We start from the raw sequence: 18,424 nt of genomic DNA, 5'->3' as shown, positions 1-18,424 counted from the left end.
CTGCCCAGGTGAAGAGACTTCTCTTCTCTTTTCTCTTATCTGAACATCGAAGGAGGCGTGTGCCTTGGCAGCTTACAGCTGACCCAGGTGAAGACATCACCCCACCCTCCCAACTGGAAGACCAGCTACAAGACTTCTTTAAAATACCAACAAAGACTGATTCCTCCTGGCCTTCCTCTCCCTCAGCCTCTTCCCCTGTGCTATATCCTTTAAATGTTGCTTTTTTGATTTATTGTATTTGCTCTTTTTTTTTCTCAGCAAAGTGCCTGTAACTCTTCCACCCCATGACTTCTCAGTCCTCTCCGGTGACGGGGCCCTCCTATGCTGCAGCAGCTGCGACAGCTGCTCCTGTGGCCCCGTCACCATTTAAAATCTTAACATCAAAGCATGGGGTGAAGAGTTACACTCATCCTAATATGACTATTGAAGCTGGTGTTAAGGCAATGGCCGTGGTTGTCGGCCCCTCGGCCATTGTTGCAGCCTCAAAGATGTATGGGAAGGCTGTGTTCTTCCTGAAGACCGAGCGGGCTGTGTCCCTCGCCCTAAGTACGGGGCCCACAGTGGGTGGGATTTTCCTGCCAGTGGACCCTCTGGGGGCCACTGCACATCAGGTAACATAAAAGCAAAATACTGCGGATGCTGGAAATCTGAAACAAAAACAAGAAATGCTGGATTCACTCAGCAGGTCTGGCAGCATCTGTGGAAAGAGAAGCAGAGTTAACGTTTCGGGTCAGTGACCCTTCTTCGGAACAGGTAACCTTGGTTACATCAGGTAACCTTGTCTAACGTCCCACCCTTCATTCCTGATGAGCTCCTCCTCCCCCGCCTACACCATCTGGGGGAGGTGAGGTCAGGGATCACCCCAGTCCCGCTCGGTCTTCGGGAGCACAGCCTCCGACATGTGTACTCCTTCCGCCGCCAGCTATTCATGCAGCAGGCGCGGGAGGAGGTCTTGGAGGGCCACTTCGGTATAGAGTTTCAGGGGACGGCCTACCGCGTCTTCTGGACCTCGGATGGGGCGCGGTGCCACATCTGCAAGGGGGTGGGGCATGTTCGTAAGAACATCCAATAGACGCCGCTCAGTCGGTTCCGGAGGCTGTGGTTTTCACAGCCTCCGGCGGGGAGGGGAGTGTCCGTCCGAGCGGAAGGTAGACGCGGGGAGAAAAGAAACATCATGAGGCGCGTCCCCTGGACACTTTGACTCAACCCGAGCCTGAGCTCAGCCCAAAGCCCATTCCCATGGAATCCACCTGTCCCAGGGCTGGGATCAGGCCCAGGGTGACTAAAAAGGGAAAAAAGGGTGCGGAGGCGGAGGCCTCTGATGACATGGAGGTCTCTGAGCCTCCGCGCCCTAGTGGTAAAAAGAGGAGAAGGCACCCCTCCACAGAGGTAACAAGGGGCCCTGAGGCGCAGGGCCCATCTGTTGGAGGGGAGCTGTCTCCTGTTTCTGGTCCTCAGGTTCCCCCTACCGCCACCACCAAGGCTGCAAAGTCCGGGCAGGAGCTCCCTATTCCTCAGGATGGAGGGGAGGGGAAGGCCCCGGTACATGAGGCCCCTCCTGAGGGAGTAAGTGGGGCCCTGCTTGTGGTGGGGGAGCCTGGGGACGCCGCCCATTCTGCCACTGCTACTGGGTCAGGTGCCCTGAATGAAGTGGAGGGCGACGCCCCAGAGGGTCAGCCCTCCCAGCCGGAGTCCACCACCAACCAGGAGACACCTGATCTGGTGAAAACTGAGAATGCTGCCCCATCTGCTGGACCTGTGGGTGCTGGCAGAGTGGGAGATGGCCTCCTCTCTCCGCCTCCGGTCTCGGCTCCGGCTGGATTTCCGGAGTCGGGATCTTATGTCTCCCCTGGACCACTCGTTAGCCTGGGGACGGAGGTGGAGGGGGGTCCTGGGCTGCTGGCGCCCACAGGCTCCAATTTTACAATAGAACCCAGAGAGGACTCCTCCGCCATTAATCCTGGGGGTGGGATCGTATCGGAGGCGGGACCAGCTGGCGCGGCCAGGACGTCCGCCCCACAGTGTGTGGTGGATGTGTCGGCCGCTGGCGGTGACGACCCGGAGGAGGATGGGGATTCGCTGTGGGGCATGGAGGATGATCTTGATTCCATAGCTCGTGAGGTCATGGAGTCCCTCGTGCCTCCCACCGAATCTCCTCTCATCCCCACGGCGGAACTCTGGGATTTCCTCGCGGTTTGCAGGGGCTGCCGCAATAAAGTTCAGCTGGCCCTCGACCGCTGGTCGAATCTGGCGCTGATCATCCAGTCCATCCGTGCTGCCCTGAAGATAACGGGCAAGCGCGCGGGCGTGAAACTGGTTGAGAGGCGCCGGTTTAATGTGTTCCTCAATGGGTTGCTGGGGGAGTGGAAGGCCAGGTGCACTTCCACTCCCTCCTCACAGTGAGGTGTTGGTGACGGGTTTTAAGTACCTTTGACATGAAGATAACCATAGCCTGCCTCAACATCAACGGCAGCAGGGGGTCTCACCGCAGATTTCACAATCTCTCAGTCCTTAGGGAAGGGAGATACGCGGTGAGCTTTCTGCAGGAAACCCACACCGTTCCGGGAGACGAAGCCACCTGGCTCCTGGAGTGGCAGGGTGGGGTCTACATGAGTCACCTCACCCCTATTTCTAGTGGGGTGGCTATCTTGTTGGCCCCGACTTTTCAGCCGGAGATCTTGGGGGTCAAGGAGCTAGTGCCGGGCCGCTTGCTCCACCTCGCCGTTGGCCTGGGTAGCATGCCGCTCCACTTTGTGAACGTGTACGCGCCCAGGCCCGGCGCGTTGCAAGCGCGCTTCTTTGAAGAAGTGTCCGCTCTCTTGAGCTCCATCGATAGCGGCGAGTGCATCATCCTCGGGGGGGATTTTAACTGCACCCTCGAGGTGGGGGATCGCTCCTGTCCCCAGCGCGGCCAAGCGTCGGTGGAGAGGTTGAGGGGACTGATCAGCTTCCTTAACTTGGTGGACGTCTGACGGAATCTCCATCCCGACTCCAGCGCCTTCACGTGGAGGTCTGGAGGAGGGGGGTCGTGAATCGACCGCCTCTACATTTCGCAGGCGTACGTCTCCCGCGTCTCGGCGGCCTCCATGCGGCTGGTGCCGTGCTCAGACCACCACCTGGTGTGGGCGTAGTTCACTCCGCTACGCACGCGGGCGGGGTCCGCGTTCTGGCACTTTAACAACCAGCTGCTGGAGGACGTGCGATTTCGGGACTCGTTCTGTCGATTCTGGGCCGACTGGAGTAGGAAGCAGGGGGGCTTCCCCTCCTTGAGGCTATGGTGGGATGTGGGCAAGACTCACATCCGCGTCTTCTGTCAGGAGTACGCGAAGGGGTTGACCAAGAGGCGGGAAGCCGAGATCGGGCGCCTTGAGAGGGAGGTGCTCGACTTGGAGTCCCGCCTCGGTCATGCCGTCGTGGACCCGGCCCTGTGGCAGGCGTACAAAGAGAAGGGCGCGCTGAGGGACCTGCAGCTCATAGGATCCCGAGGCGCGTACGTGAGGTCGCGGATCCAGATCCTGGAAGATTTGGACCGCGCCTCACCCTTCTTCTACTCGCTGGAAAAATGGCGGGGGGTCCGTAAGCAGCTTGTCGAGCTGCTGGCCGACGACGGATCCTCCATCACGGATCCGGAGGGAATGGGCCTCCTGGTCCGTACTTATTACAGTGCGTTATTCTCTCCGGATCCGTCCAGCGAGGATGCGCGCAGAGTTTTGTGGGAGGACCTGCCGCAGGTCAGCCCAGAGGACGCCGAAGGATTGGAGGCTCCGCTCACGTTGGCGGAGCTGACTGGCGCCCTCCACCAGCTCTCGAGGGACAAATCCCCAGGGCTGGATGGGTTGACCGTGGAGTTCCTCAGGGCATTCTGGGACGTCCTGGGGGACGATTACGCGCGGGTCCTGGGGGAAAGCCTGGCGACCGGGGAGATGCCCCTCTCGTGGCGCAGGGCGGTCATCGTCCTGCTGCCGAAGAGGGGCGATCTCCGCCTGCTTAAAAACTGGCGTCCGGTCTCCCTCCTCAGCACGGATTATAAGATCTTTGCCCGGGCTATGTCTACCCGCCTGGGCTCCGTGCTGGCCCACATGATCCACCCCGACCAGTCCTACACGGTCCAGGGCCGGTCCATCCAGGACAACATCCACCTGGTCCGGGACCTGATCCATCTTTCCCAGAGGACTGGTCAGTCGGTCGCCTTTCTCTCCCTCGATCAGGAGAAGGCGTTCGACAGGGTGGATCACGATTACCTTTTCGGGACTCTGCGTGCTTTCAGACTCGGGCTGCATTTCATGGCACGGGTCCGACTTTTATACGCCGCCGCAGAGTGTCCAGTCGAGGGTAACGGGTCCTTGACGGCGGCCCTTCGCTTTGGGAGAGGCTGCATCAGGGATGCCCCATGCCTCGCCAATTGTATACCATCTGCGTGGAGTCGTTCCTGTGCCTGCTTCGCAGGAGTTTGATGGGATTGGCTCTGTGCGAGCCGGCCATGCGGGTCGTCCTCTCGGCTTACGCCAACGACGTGCTCCTGGCGGTCACAGATCCCGTTGACTTGCGGAGGATGCACGACTGCCAGCAGACCTTTTCTGCCGCGTCCTCCACGAGGATCAATTGGGAGAAATGTTTTTTGTTTATTTATCTGTTTTTAATTGTTATTTTTAAAAATATAAATATGTATACAAAGAGGGCCTGAGGAATAAAGGCCCCCTCGACACAAAGTAAATAAAAGGGGCCTGGAGCAGAAAGGCCACAAAAAAAAAATTTTTAAAACGGGGTTAGATACAGAGTAAAGCTCCCTCGACACTGTCCCCATCAAACACTCCCAGGGCAGTGTTGCGTTCTTACCTACTGGCTCACTGGTGCCGCCTGCACTCCCCTGACACCCATAAGCATTCATCCCTGCTATGCCGTATTTGTAGACTGCAAACTTCTCCCCAGATGTCCCGTCGACTACATGTTTCTCCTGTCCTTTTCCCACTGTGAAATCAACCCAGGAGTACCCAGATTCGCCAATCGTCCGCCACGTGGCCCCAGCTGGTAGCTCGTGGCTGTCCAGGCGCAACTGGCCCTTGTCAGAGCTCTTGGCCACAATACTGATGTAGTTCTCAAAATTGCTGATGCCTCGGACTGTGTAGGAGCTGGCGAATTGGTTGTTGGGGATGACGGTCATTAGGAATGGGTCATATCTGATTGCTCTTCTCCTTGCATCTCCGGGTGAGTAGAACAGCACCAGGACCCCTTTTGAGGCAGTGATGGCGATGGGCTGGTTGAGGGACACCTTGTACATGGCGGTCTTGCCAGCCTGGAGGTTCATCACCTTGGCATCAGAGTTCACCCGGAGCTCAGTCGGCTGCGATGCCAGCACGTAAACCTGATCGAATTTTGTCTGCACCGAGGTGGGCGCCACGAGGAAGGAGGTGCCCCAACTATCGACTGGTGGCAGTTGCTCGTACACATGGTTGCATTTATAATTGCGCATGCTGCATGCGTGCCCGGACATGACAGCCAGGCGCTGACTCGCCACCACCCTGCTGCCCGTCAGATCGCTTAAGCTTTGGAACTGAGCACTCTCGTAAGGCTTTAGCGAGAGTTTGAATGTTGACCGTGGCCGGTAAATCCGTCCTTGAAACTGGGCCGTGTTGCTTAGGTAGACGCTGACTGTGTTTGGCTGGTCTGTGTTGGTGATGGCGAACTCCTTCGACAGGTACGAAGGCCCAGTGGGTGGAGTGAAGATATAGTACTCCTTGCCCAGGGAAGACACTGGGTAAATCACCGAGGCATCCACTGTCAGGTACTTGATATTGAACGAAGAGACCGAGATTCCCTTGTTTGACGTCACGATCACCGTTTTATAGGAACGGGCGCTGCCACCAATCTCACTTGAGCTGGGGGCCACGACTGAAGCCATCTCGTCCTTTCCCAGCAGCAGCACCTTTTTGAAGTTATTTCCGTTCATAGTGACTGTGACCGACGTCGATGCCTCGTACGAGTTGATGACCAACTCCAACTTGGGCGTCCCATAGGAGGTCCGATAGTTCTGCATAAAAGTGGTGACAAATTCTTTTCCCACATGTCCTGCACTGCATGGCCCTGTGGAGACAGAGAGAGAGAGAGAGAGACAGAGAAGCAGGGTGGGTTAGCAAATCCCACTGAATAGGAAACAAAAATCCCAGAAACACTAAACCCTTTACAAAACACTGGTTAGGCCCCAGCTGCAGTATTGACTTAGAAAGGTACAGCACAGAAGGAGGCCATTTGGCCCATCATGTCTGTGCTGGCTCTCCATGGAGCTATCCAGTCAGTCCCACACCCCGTAGCCCCATAAGTTTATTTCCTTCAAGTGCCTATCCAATTTTCTTTTGAAGTCATTGATCGTCTCCACTTCCACTTCCCTTGTGGGCAGTGAGTTCCAGGTCATTACCACTCGCGGTGTAAAAACATTCTCCCTCACTTCCCTCCTGTATCTCTTACCCAAACTTTCAATCTGTGTCCCCTAGTCCTTGTACCATCAGTTAGTGGGAACAGTTTTTCCTTGTCTAACTGATCTAAGCCTGTCATAATCTTGTACATTTCTATTAAATCTCCCCTCAATCTCCATTGCTCCAAGGAGAACAAACCCAGCTTTTCCAACCTAACCTTGTAGCTAAAATCCCTCATCCCTGGAACCATTCTGGTAAATCTCCTCTGCACCCTCTCAAGGGCTCTCACATTCTTTCTGAAATGTGTTGACCAGAATGGGACACAATACTCCAGTTGTGGCCTAACCAGAGCTTTATAAAGATTCAGCATAACTTTCCTGAATTTGTATTCAATGCCTCTCTTTATGAAGCCCAAGATCCCATATGCTTCACTAACCACTCTCTCAATATGTCCTGCCACCTTCAAAGATTGATGCACACGCACCCCCAGGTCCCTCTGTTCCTGCACACTCTTTAGAATGGTGCCATTAAGTATATATTGCCTCTCCCTATTCCTTCTGCCAAAATGCATCACCTCATACTTGTCAGTATTAAATTCCATCTGCCACCTCTCTGCCCATCCTGCGAACCTATCTGTGTCCTGTTGCAGGTTGTTCATATCATCCTCACTGTCTGCCACACCTTCAAGTTTGTCACTGACAAATTTTGAGATTCTACTCTGTATTCCAAGATCCATTAATATATCGCAAAAAGCAGTGGTCCCAGCACTGACCCTTGGGGAACACCACTGTCTACCATCCTCCAGTCTGAAAAACAACCAGTTATTATGATTCACTGTTTTCTGTCCTTGAGCCAATTTTGTATCCAATTGGACACTGACCCTCCTATTCCTGGAGCCTCAGTTTTATTAACCAGCCTTTTATGCGGTACTTTATCAAAATCTTTTTCTTAAAATCCATATAAACAACATCCATCGTATTCCCTCATCGACTTTCTCTGTTACTTCATCAAAAAATTCAATTCGATTAGTCAAACCTGATCTGCCTTTTACAAATCCATGCTGGCTATCCTTAATTAACTCAAACCTCTCGAAGAGGCCATTGATATTTTCCCTGATTATTGTTTCTAAAATCTTATCCACCGCTGATGTTAAATTCACAGACCCTGTAGTTTCCAGGACTGTCCTTACACCCTTTCTTGAATAAGGGTGTCACATTTGCCACTCTCCAATCCTCTTGCGCCTCCCCTGTACCGAGGGATGATTATGGCAAGTCCTTCTGCTATCTCTATCCCCATTTCCTTTAGCAACCTGGGATGCAAACCGTACGGACCAGGTGACTTATCTACCCTAAGTATAGCCAGCATTTTTAGTCCCTCCCTCCTCTCAAACTTATATCCTATTCATTGCCTCCACTCTCTCTGCTTCTGCCAATATTTTGTCGGATTCCTCTTCTTTCGTGAACTCTGATACAAAGTACTCATTAAGTATTCTAGCCTTGCCCTACACCTCTCAGCATATATTAATTACCCTCTTTGTCCCTAATGTGCCCCATTCCACCTCTTACTACTTGCTTACTACTTACATGCGGAAGAAGTTATTTGGGTTCCCTTTTATGTTGACTGCCATTCTATTCTCATATTCTTTCTTTGCCAGTCTTATTTTCCCCTTCATTTCCCCTCTCAACTTATTGTATATGGCCTGGATCTTGCTTGAAGAATTCACTTAACATGCATCACACACCTTTTCTTTTTGTTTCATCATAATCTCTATCTCCCTCAGCATCCATGAATACCTGTTATTGGTTTCCTTACCTTTCACCCTTGTTGGAATGTACATAGTCTGCACCTGAAACATCCCCTCCTTAAAGATAACCCATTGTTCTGTTATCCAGTTCCATTTGAAAGCCTTGATTGAACCTGCCTCCACCACACTCTCAGGCAGTGCATTCCAGATCCTAACCACTCACTGCGTGAAAAGGTTTTCCTCATGTCGTCATTGGTTCTTTTGCCAATCACTTTAAATCGGTGTCCTCTGGCTCTCGACCCTTCCACCAATGGGAACAGTTTCTCTCTATCTACTCTGTCCAGAGCCCTCATGATTTTGAACACCTCTATCAAATCTTCTCTCAACCCTCTCCTCCATGAAGAACAGACCCAGCTTCTCCAGTCTATCCACATAACTGAAGTCCCTCATCCCTGGAACCATTCTCTTGAATCTTTCTTGCATCCTCTCTAACGCCTTCACATCCTTCCTAAAGTTTGGTGCCCAGTATTGAAGATAATACTCCGGTTGAGGCTGAATCAGTGTTTTATAAAGGTTCATCATAACTTCCTTGCTTTTGTACTCAATGCTCCTATTTATAAAGCTCAGGATCCTGTGTGTGTTATTAACCACTTTCTCAACATGTCCTGCCACCTTCAGTGATTTGTGCACATACACCCCCAGGTCCCTCTCCTCCTGCACCCCCTTTAGAATTGTACCCTTTATTTTATATTGCCTCTCCTTGTTCTTCCTACCAAAATGTATCACTTCACACCTCTCTGCATTAAATTTCATCTGCCCCCTGTCCGTCCATTCCACCAGCCTGTCTATGTCCTCTTGTAGTCTATCACTATCCTCCTCACAGTTCACAATACTTCCAAGTTTTGTGTCATCTGCAAATTCTGAAATTGTGTCCTGCACACCCTAGTCATTAATATAGATCAAGAAAAGCAGTGATTGTAAAGCTGACCCTGGGGAACCCCACTATATACCTTCCTCCAGTCTGAAACATAACTGTTTACCACTACTCTCTGTTTCCTGTCACTCAGCCAACTTCGCATCCATGCTGCCACTGTCTACTGTCTCTTTTATTTGATGGGCTGTAACTTTGTTGACCAGTCTGTTGTGTGGCACTTTATCAAATGCCTTTTAGAAGTCTATGCTACATGACATCAACTGCATTACCCTCATCAACCCACTCTGTTACCTCATCAAAAAACTCAAGCAAGTTAGTTAAACACCATTTGCCCTGAACACATGTGTGCTGACTTTCCTTAATTAATCCACATTTGTCCAAGTGACTTGATTTTGTCCTGGATTATCATTTCTAAAAGCTTTCCCACCACGGAGGTTAAACTGACTGGCCTGTAGTTGCTGGCTTTATCCTTACACCCTTTTTGAACAAGGGTGTAACATTTGCAATTCTCCAGTCCTCTGGCACCACCCCTCTATCTAAGAAGGATTGGAAGATTATGGCCAGTGCCTCTGCAATTTTCACCTGTACTTCCCTCATTATCCTCAGATGTATCTCATCCTGGTGAATTATCAACTTTAAGTACAGCCAGCCTTTCTAATTCCTCCTCTATCAATTTTCCTCTATTCATTTGTGAGATGCGGACATCGCTGGCAAGGCCAGAATTTATTGCCCATCCCTAATTGCCCTTGAGAAGGTGGTGGTGAGCTACCTTCTTGAATTGCTGCAGTCCATGTGGGGTAGGTACACCCACAGTGCTGTTAAGAAGGGAGTTCCAGGATTTTGACCCAGTGGCAGTGAAGGAACGGCGAAATCATTCCAAGTCAGGATGGTGTGTGGCTTGGAGGGGAACTTGCAGGTGGTGGTGTTCCCATGCATCTGCTGCCCTTGTCCTTCTATGCGGTAGAGGTCGCAGGTTTGGAAGGTGCTGTTGAAGGAGCTTTGGTGCATTACTGCAGTGCATCTTGTAGATGGTACACACTGCTGCCACTGTGTGTCGGTGGTGGAGGGAGTGAATGTTTGTGAATGGTGTGCCAATCAAGTGGGCTGCTTTGTCCTGGATGGTGTCGAGCTTCTTGAGTGTTGTTGGAGCTACACCCATCCAGGCAAGTGCAGAGTATTCCATCATACTCCTGACATGTGCTTCCCTTGGGGAGTCAGGAGGTGAGTTACTTGCCTCAGGATTCCGAGCCTCAGATCTGCTCTTATAGCCACGGTATTTATATGGCTGCTGCAGTTCAGTTTCTGGTCAATGGTAACCCCTAGGATGTTGATAGTTGGGGATTCAGCGATGGTAATGCCACTGAATGTCAAGGGGAGATGGTTAGATTCTCTGTTGATGGAGATGGTCATTGCCTGGCACTTGTGTGGCATGAATGTTACTTGCCACTTATCAGCCCAAGCCTGGATAGTGTCCAGGGTCTTGCTGCATTTCTACACGGACTGCTTCAGTATCTGAGGAGTGGTGAATGGTGCTGAGCATTGTGCAATCATCAGCGAACATCCCCACTTCTGACCTTATGATTGAAGGAAGGTCATTGATGAAGCAGCTGAAGATGGTTGGGCCTAGGACACTACCCTGAGGAACTCCTGCAGTGATGTCCTGGAGGTGAGATGATTGACCTCCAACAACCACAACCATCTTCCTTTGCGCTAGGTATGACTCCAACCAGCGGAGAGTTTTCCCTCTGATTCCCATTGACTTCAGTTTTGCTCAGGCTCCTTGATGCTATACCCGGTCAAATGCTGCCTTGATGTCAAGGACAGTCACTCTCACCTCACCTCTTGAGCTCAACCCTTTTGTCCATGTTTTAACCAAGGCTGTAATGAGGTCAGGAGTTGAGTGGCCCTGGCAGAACCCAAACTGAGCGTCACTGAGCAGCTTGTTGTGAAGCACGTGCTGCTTGACGGCACTGTTGATGACACCTTCCATCACTTTCCTGATGATATAGAGTAGACTGATGGGGTGGTAATTGGCCGGGTTGGACTTGTCCTGATTTTTGTGTCCAGGACATACCTGGGCAATTTTCCACACTGCCAGATAGATGCCAGTGTTGTAGCTGTACTGGAACAGCTTGGCTAGGAGCGCAGCAGGTTCTGGAGCACAAGTCTTCAGTACTATTGCCGGAAAATTGTCAGGACCCATCTCCTTTGCAGTATCCAGTGCCTTCAGTCATTACTTGACATCATGTGGAGTGAATTGAATTGGCTGAAGTCTGGCATCTGTGATGCTGGGGACTTCAGGAGGAGGCCGAGATGGATCATCAACTCGGTACTTCTGGCTGAAGATTGTTGCAAATGCTTCAGCCTTATCTTTTGCATTGATGTGCTGGGCTCCCCCATCATTGAGGATGAGGATATTTGTGGAGCCACCTCCCCCAGTTATTTGTTTAATTGTCCACCACCATTCATGACTGAATGTGGCAGGACTAACTTGATTGAGTTTTTTGGGAAGTGACGAAGATGATTGATGAAGGAAGGGCAGTGGATGTTGTCTATATGGACTTCAGTAAAGCCTTTGACAAGGTCCCTCATAGCAGACTGGTACAAAAGGTGAAGTCACACGGGATCAGAGGTGAGCTGACAAGATGGGTACAGAACTGGCTCGGTCATAGAAGACAGAGGGTAGCAGTGGAAGGGTGATTTTCTGAATAGAGGGCTGTGACTAGTGGTGTTCCGCAGGGATCAGTGCTGGGACCTTTGCTGTTTGTAGTATATATAAATGATTTGGCGGAAAATGTAGCTGGTCTGATTAGTAAGTTTGCGGACGACACAAAGGTTGGTGGAGTTGCGGATAGTGATGACGATTGTCAGAGGATACAGCAGGATATAGATCGGTTGGAGACTTGGGCGGAGAAATGGCAAATGGAGTTTAATCCGGACAAATGTGAGGTAATGCATTTTGGAAGGTCTAATGCAGATGGGAAGTATACAGTAAATGGCAGAACCCTTAGGAGTATTGACAGGCAGAGAGATCAGGACGTACAGGTCCACAGGTCACTGAAAGTGGCAAAGCAGGTGGATAAGGTAGTCAAGAAGGCATACGGCATGCTTGCCTTCATCGGTCGGGGCATAGAGTATAAAAATTGGCAAGTCATGCTGCAGCTGTACAGAACTTTAGTTCGGCCACACTTAGAATATTGCGTGCAATTCTGGTCGCCACACTACCAGAAGGATGTGGAAGCTTTGGAAAGGGGACAGAAGAGGTTACTCGGATGTTGCCTGGTCTGGAGGGCATTAGCTATGAGGAGAGGTTGGATAAACTCGGATTGTTTTCACTGGAACGACGGAGGTGGAGGGGCGACATGAGAGAGGTTTACAAAGTTATGAGTGGCATGGACAGAGTGGATAGTCAGAAGCTTTTTCCCTGGGTGGAAGAGTCAGTTACTAGGGGACATAGGTTTAAGGTGCGAGGGGCAAAGCATAGAGGGGATGTGCAAGGCAAGTTCTTTACACAGAGGATGGTGAGTGCCTGGAACCTGCTGCCAGGGGAGGTGGTGGAAGCAGGTACGATAGTGACATTTAAGAGGCATCGTGACAAATACATGAATAGGATGGGAATAGAGGGATACGGTACCCGGAGGTGCAGAAGGTTTTAGTTTAGGCAGGCATCAAGATCGACGCAACTTGGAGTGCCGAATGGCCTGTTCCTGTGCTGTACTGTTCCTTGTTCTTTTGACTGTGAAGCTTAGATCTGATCCGTTGGTTATGGGATTGCTTAGCGCTGTCTGTCGCATGCTGCTTACGCTGTGTTGTAGCTTCACCAGATTGACACCTCATTTTGAGGTATGCCTGGTGCTGCTCCTGGCATGCCCTCCTGCACTCTTCATTGAACCAGGGTTGGTCTCCTGGCTTGATGGTAATGGTAGAGTGGGGGATATGCCGTGCCATGAGATTACAGATTGTGGTTGAGTACAATTTTTCTGCTGTTGATGGCCCACAGCGCCTCATGGATGCCCAGTTTTGCATTGCTAGATCTGTTCAAAATCTATCCCCTTTAGCATGGTGGTAGTGCCATACAACACTGTTGAGGGTATCCTCAATGTGTAGCGGGTCTTCCTCTCGACAAGGACTGTGCGGTGGTCACTCCTACCAAATGCATCTGCGGCAGGCAGATTGGTGAGGACGAGGTCAAGAATATTTTTCCCTCTTGTTGGTTCCTTCACTACTTGCCACATACCTAGTCTAGCAGCTATGTCCTTTAAGACTCTGCCAGCTCGGTCAATAGTGGTGCTACTGAGCCAATCTTGGTGTTGGTCATTGAAGTCCCCCACCCAGAGTACATTCTGCACCCTTGCCATCATCAGTGCTTCCTCCAAGTGGTGTTCAACATGGAGGAGTACTGACTCATCAGCTGAGGGAGGGCGGTAGGTGATAATCAGCAGGAGGTTTCCTTGCCCATGTTTGACCTGATGCCATGAGACTTCATGTGGTCCAGAGCTGATGTTGAGGACTCCAAGGGCAATTCCCTCCCGACTGTATACCACTGTGCCACCATCTCTGGTGATTCTGTCCTACCACTGGGACAGGACATACCTGGTGATAGTGATGGCAGTGTCTGGGACATTGTCAGGCTGTTGCTTGACCGGTCTGTGGAACAGCTCTCCCAACTTTGGCACAAGCCCCCAGATGTTAGTAAGGAGGACTTTGCAGGGTCGCCATTGTTGTTTCCGGTGCCTAGGTCGATGCCAGGTGGTCTGTCCGGTTTCATTCTGTTTTATGGACTTAGTAGCAGTTAGATACAACTGAGTGGCTTGCTAGGCCATTTCAGAGGGCATGTAAGAGTTAACCACATTGCTGTGGGTCTGGAGTCACATGTAGGCCAGACCAGGTAAGGACAGCAGATTTCCTTCCCTAATGGACATTAGTGAACCAGATGGTTTTTTTTACAACAATCGACAATGGTTCATGGCCATCATTAGACTAGCTTTTAATTCCAGATTTATGAATTGAATTCAAATTCCACCTTCTGCTCTGGTGGGATTTGAACCCATGTCCCCAGAGCAATACCCTGGGTCTCTGGGTTACTAGTTCAGTGACAATACCACTAAGCCACCGCCTCCCCATCCAGTGTCACAACTATCTCCTCTTTCACTCTGATTTGGAAAGCATCTTCTTCCGTGATAAAGACAGATGCAAAGTACTGATTCAATACCTCAGCCTCCATGTGTAAATCCCCTTTTAGGTCCGCAATCAATCCCACTCCTCCTTTTACCACCCTTTAAGATTTATATGCTAAAGGAAAACCTTTGGATTCTGTTTTATGTTAGCTACCACTGTCTTCTCATATTCTCTCTTTGCTTCTCTTGTTTCATTTTTCACTTCCCCTCTGAACCTCCTATAGTCAACCTGGTTCTCAATTGTATTATCCACCTGATATCTGTTATATGTACCTTTTTTCTGCTTCATCTTATCTCTATCTCTTTTGTCATCCAGGGAGCTCTGGTTTTGTTTGTCCTACCTTTTCCCCTTTGTGGGAATGTCCCTCAACTGTACCCAAAATGCCTCCTCTTTAAAGGCAGTGCATTGTTCCATTACAGTTTTGCCTGTCAATCTTTGATTCCAGTTTACTTGGGCCAGATCCGTTCTCACCCCATTGATGTTGGCCCTCCCCCAATTAATTATTTTTGCTCTGGATTTCTCTTGGGTATCATTTCTAAGACGTTTATATCTTGCCTGAAGCATAGAGCCCAGAACTGTCCACAAGACTCCAGTTGAGGTCGAACCAGTGATGAAATTATAAAGTTCTAGCATAGTCTCCATGCTTTTATATTCTATTCCTCTATTTAAAAACTCAAGTAACCCAGAGGCTTTTTTAACCACCTTAACAACCTTGAAGGATATGTGTACATAGACATCAAGGTCTCTCTGCATATCTACACTATACAAAATCATGCTATTTAAAGCATACTGTCTTTACATATTAGCCCTCCCGAAGTGCATCACTTCATATTAACGTGTCCCAATTCTGGGCATCACACAAAGAACAAAGAAAATTACAGCACAGAAACAGGCCCTTCGGTCCTCCAAGCCTGCGCCGATCCAGATCCTCTACCTAAACATGTCGCCTATTTTAGAAGGGTCTGTATCTCTTTGCTTCCTGCCCATTCATGTATCTGTCTAGATACATCTTAAAAGACGCTATCGTGCCCGCGTCTACCACCTCCGCTGGCAAAGCGTTCCAGGCCCCCACCACCCTCTGCGTAAAGAACTTTCCACGCATATCCCCCCTAAACTTTTCCCCTCTCACTTTGAACTCGTGACCCCTAGTATTTGAATCCCCCACTCTGGGAAAAGGCTTCTTGCTATCCACCCTGTCTATACCTCTCATGATTTTGTACACTTTAGTAAGGATGTCGAGCCCTTGGAGAGGGTGCGGAGGGAGATTTACTGGAATGGTCCCAGGGATGAGGGACTTCAGTTCATGTGGAGAGACTGGGAGAAGCTGGGATTGTTCTCCTTAGAGCAGAGAAGGTGAAGGGGGAGATTTAATCGAGGTGTTCAAAATCATGAGGGGGTTTTGATGGATTAAATAAGGAGAAACTGTTTCCAGTGGCAGGAGGGTTGGTAACCAGAGGGACACAGATTGAGGATAATCAGTAAAAGAAGCAGAGGGGGAGATGAGGCAGATGGTGGCGTAGTAGTATTATCACTGGACTAGTAACCCAGAGACCCAGGCTATTTCTCTGGGGACATGGGTTCGAATCCCACCACAGCAGAAGGTGGAATTTAAATTTAATTAATAAATCTGGAATTAAAAGCTAGTCTAATGATGGCCAGGAAACCATTGTCGATTGTTGTAAAAACCCATCTGGTTCACTAATGTCCTTCAGGGAAGGAAATCTGCTGTCCTTACCCGGTCTGGCCTACATGTGACTCCAGACCCACAGCAATGTGGTTTACTCTTACATTCCCTCTGAAATGGCCTAGCAAGCCACTCAGTTGTACCTAACCGCGACGAAGTTAATAGAAAGGAATGAAACCGGACGGACCACCCGGCATCGACCTAGGCACCGGAAATGACAACGGTAAACCCAGCCCTGTTGACCCTGCAAGGTCCTCCTTACTAACATCTGGGGGCTTGTGCCAAAGTTGGGAGAGCTGTCCCACAGACTAGTCAAGCAACAGCCTGACATAGTCATACTCACGGAATCATACCTTACAGACAATGTCCCAGACACTGCAATCACTATCCCCGGGTATATCCTGTCCCAGCGGCAGGACAGACCCACCAGAGGTGGTGGCACAGTGGAATACAGTCGGGAGGGAATTGCCCTGGGAGTCCTCAACATCGACTCCGGACCCCATGAAGCCTCATGGCATCAGGTCAAACATGAGCAAGGTAACCTCCTACTGATTATCACCTACCTCCCTCCCTCAGCTGATGACTCAGTACTCCACCATGTTGAACACCACTTGGAGGAAGCACTGAGGGTGGCAAGGGCACAGAGTGTACTCTAGGTGGGGGACTTCAATGTCCATCACCAAGAGTGACTCGGTAGCACCACTACTGACCAAGCTGGCCGAGTCCTAAAGGACATAGCTGCTAGACTGGGTCTGCGGCAGGTGGTGGGGGAAACAACACGAGGGAAAAACATACTTGATCTCGTCCTCACCAATCTGCCTGCTGCAGATGCTTCTGTCCATGACTGTATTGGTAGGATTGAGGATACCATCCATCGTGTTGTGTGGCACTATCAGCGTGCTAAATGGGATAGATCTCAAACAGATCTAGCAATGTAAAACTGGGCATCCATGAGGTGCTGTGATCCATCGACAGCAGCAGAATTGGACTCAACCACAATCTGTAACCTCATGGCCCGGCATATCCCCCACTTTACCATTACCATCAAGCCAGGAAACCAACCCTGGTTCAATGAAGAGTACAGGAGGGCATGCCAGGAGCAGCACCAGGCATACCTCAAAATGAGGTGTTAGCCTGGTGAAGCTACAACACAGGACTATCTCCGTGCCAAACTGCGTAAGCATCATGCGATAGACAGAGTTAAGTGATCCCATAACCAACGGATCAGATCTAAGCTCTGCAGTCCTGCCACATCCAGCCATGAATGGTGGTGGACAATTAAACAACTAACTGGAGGAGGTGGCTCCACAAATATCCCCATCCTCAATGATGGGGGAGCCCAGCACATCAGTGTGAAAGATAAGGCTGAAGCATTTGCAACAATCTTCAGCCAGAAGTGCCGGGTTGATGATCCATCTCGGCCTCCTCCTGAAGTCCCCAGCATCACAGATGCCAGACTTCAGCCAATTCGATTCACTCTGCGTGATATCAAGAAACGACTGAAGGCACTGGATACTGCAAAAGCTATGGACCCTGACAATATTCCGGCAATAGTACTGAAGACCTGAGCTCCAGAACTTGCCGCGCCCCTAGCCAAGCTGTTCCAGCTACATCACTCTCCATAAATCCTTCATTCAGACCTTTGTCAATGTGACTCAGTTGCTTCAGTACCAGACAGATGAGTACCGTCTACAAAATGAAGCAACTCACCAAAGCTACTTAGACAGCACCTTCCAAACCCACGACCTCTACCACCTAGAAGGACAAGGGCAGCAGACGTATAGGAACACCATCACCTGCAAGATCCCCTCCAAGTCACACACCATCCTGACTTGGAACTCTGTCACCGTTCCTTCACCGTCGCTGGGTCAAAATCCTGGAACTCCCTTCCCACCAGCAAGAAGGCAGCTCACAACCACCTTCTCAAGGGCAATTAGGGATAGGCAATAACTGCTGGCCTAGCCAGCGACGCCCACATCCCATGAATGTGAGAAAATAAACATGTGCCTTCGCTCAGTGGAGCACCCTATCCACCCAATTTAGATGGGCATGGCTTTGAGCCCAATTCACCAATTATCGTGCATTTCATTGCTGTTTGTGGAATCTTGCTCTGTGCAAATTGGTGGGTGCACTGTCAAGAGCAGTGATTTACAACATTTAATGTGAGAGCAAGAAGCCTGCCCTTATTTTTCAGGTTGTCTATCCAGCAGAACCAGTGTCCCAACAGAGAGTTAGAACTTCAGGACGTCCAAAAGTACCTCACAGACAATGAAGTACTTTATTTGAAGTGTGGTCACTGTAGTAATGTAGGAAGTGCGGCAGCCAGTTTGCACAGAGCAAGATCCCACAAACAGCAATGTGATAATGACCCAGATTATTTTTTTTAGTGATGTTGGTTGAAGGATAAATATTGTCCCCAGGACACCGGGGAGAACTCCCCCCTGCACTTCTTCCAAATAGCGGCCCTGACAGGG

The 18,424-nt window shown here is 50.3% G+C and overlaps 2 protein-coding genes across 2 annotated transcripts in view; one reads left to right on the top strand and one right to left on the bottom strand.

Moving 5' to 3' along the window:
• The window catches only part of LOC137352796 (complement C1q-like protein 3), a 171,088-nt gene that overhangs the window by 72,842 nt on the left and 79,822 nt on the right, over positions 1-18,424 (top strand). The gene's annotated exons all lie outside the window — the stretch shown is intronic.
• Positions 1-18,424, bottom strand: part of LOC137352684 (IgGFc-binding protein-like) — an 84,534-nt gene that overhangs the window by 56,543 nt on the left and 9,567 nt on the right. Inside the window, exon 3 of the mRNA XM_068018402.1 lies at positions 4,837-6,081. Within this exon, the coding sequence (XP_067874503.1) occupies positions 4,837-6,081 (1,245 nt within the window). The remainder of the gene's footprint in view (positions 1-4,836; positions 6,082-18,424) is intronic.

This window comes from Heterodontus francisci, chromosome 39 (genome assembly GCF_036365525.1).
Source record: "Heterodontus francisci isolate sHetFra1 chromosome 39, sHetFra1.hap1, whole genome shotgun sequence".
Taxonomy (NCBI): Eukaryota; Metazoa; Chordata; class Chondrichthyes; order Heterodontiformes; family Heterodontidae; genus Heterodontus; species Heterodontus francisci.
This window is presented reverse-complemented; position numbering and strand designations above follow the sequence as displayed.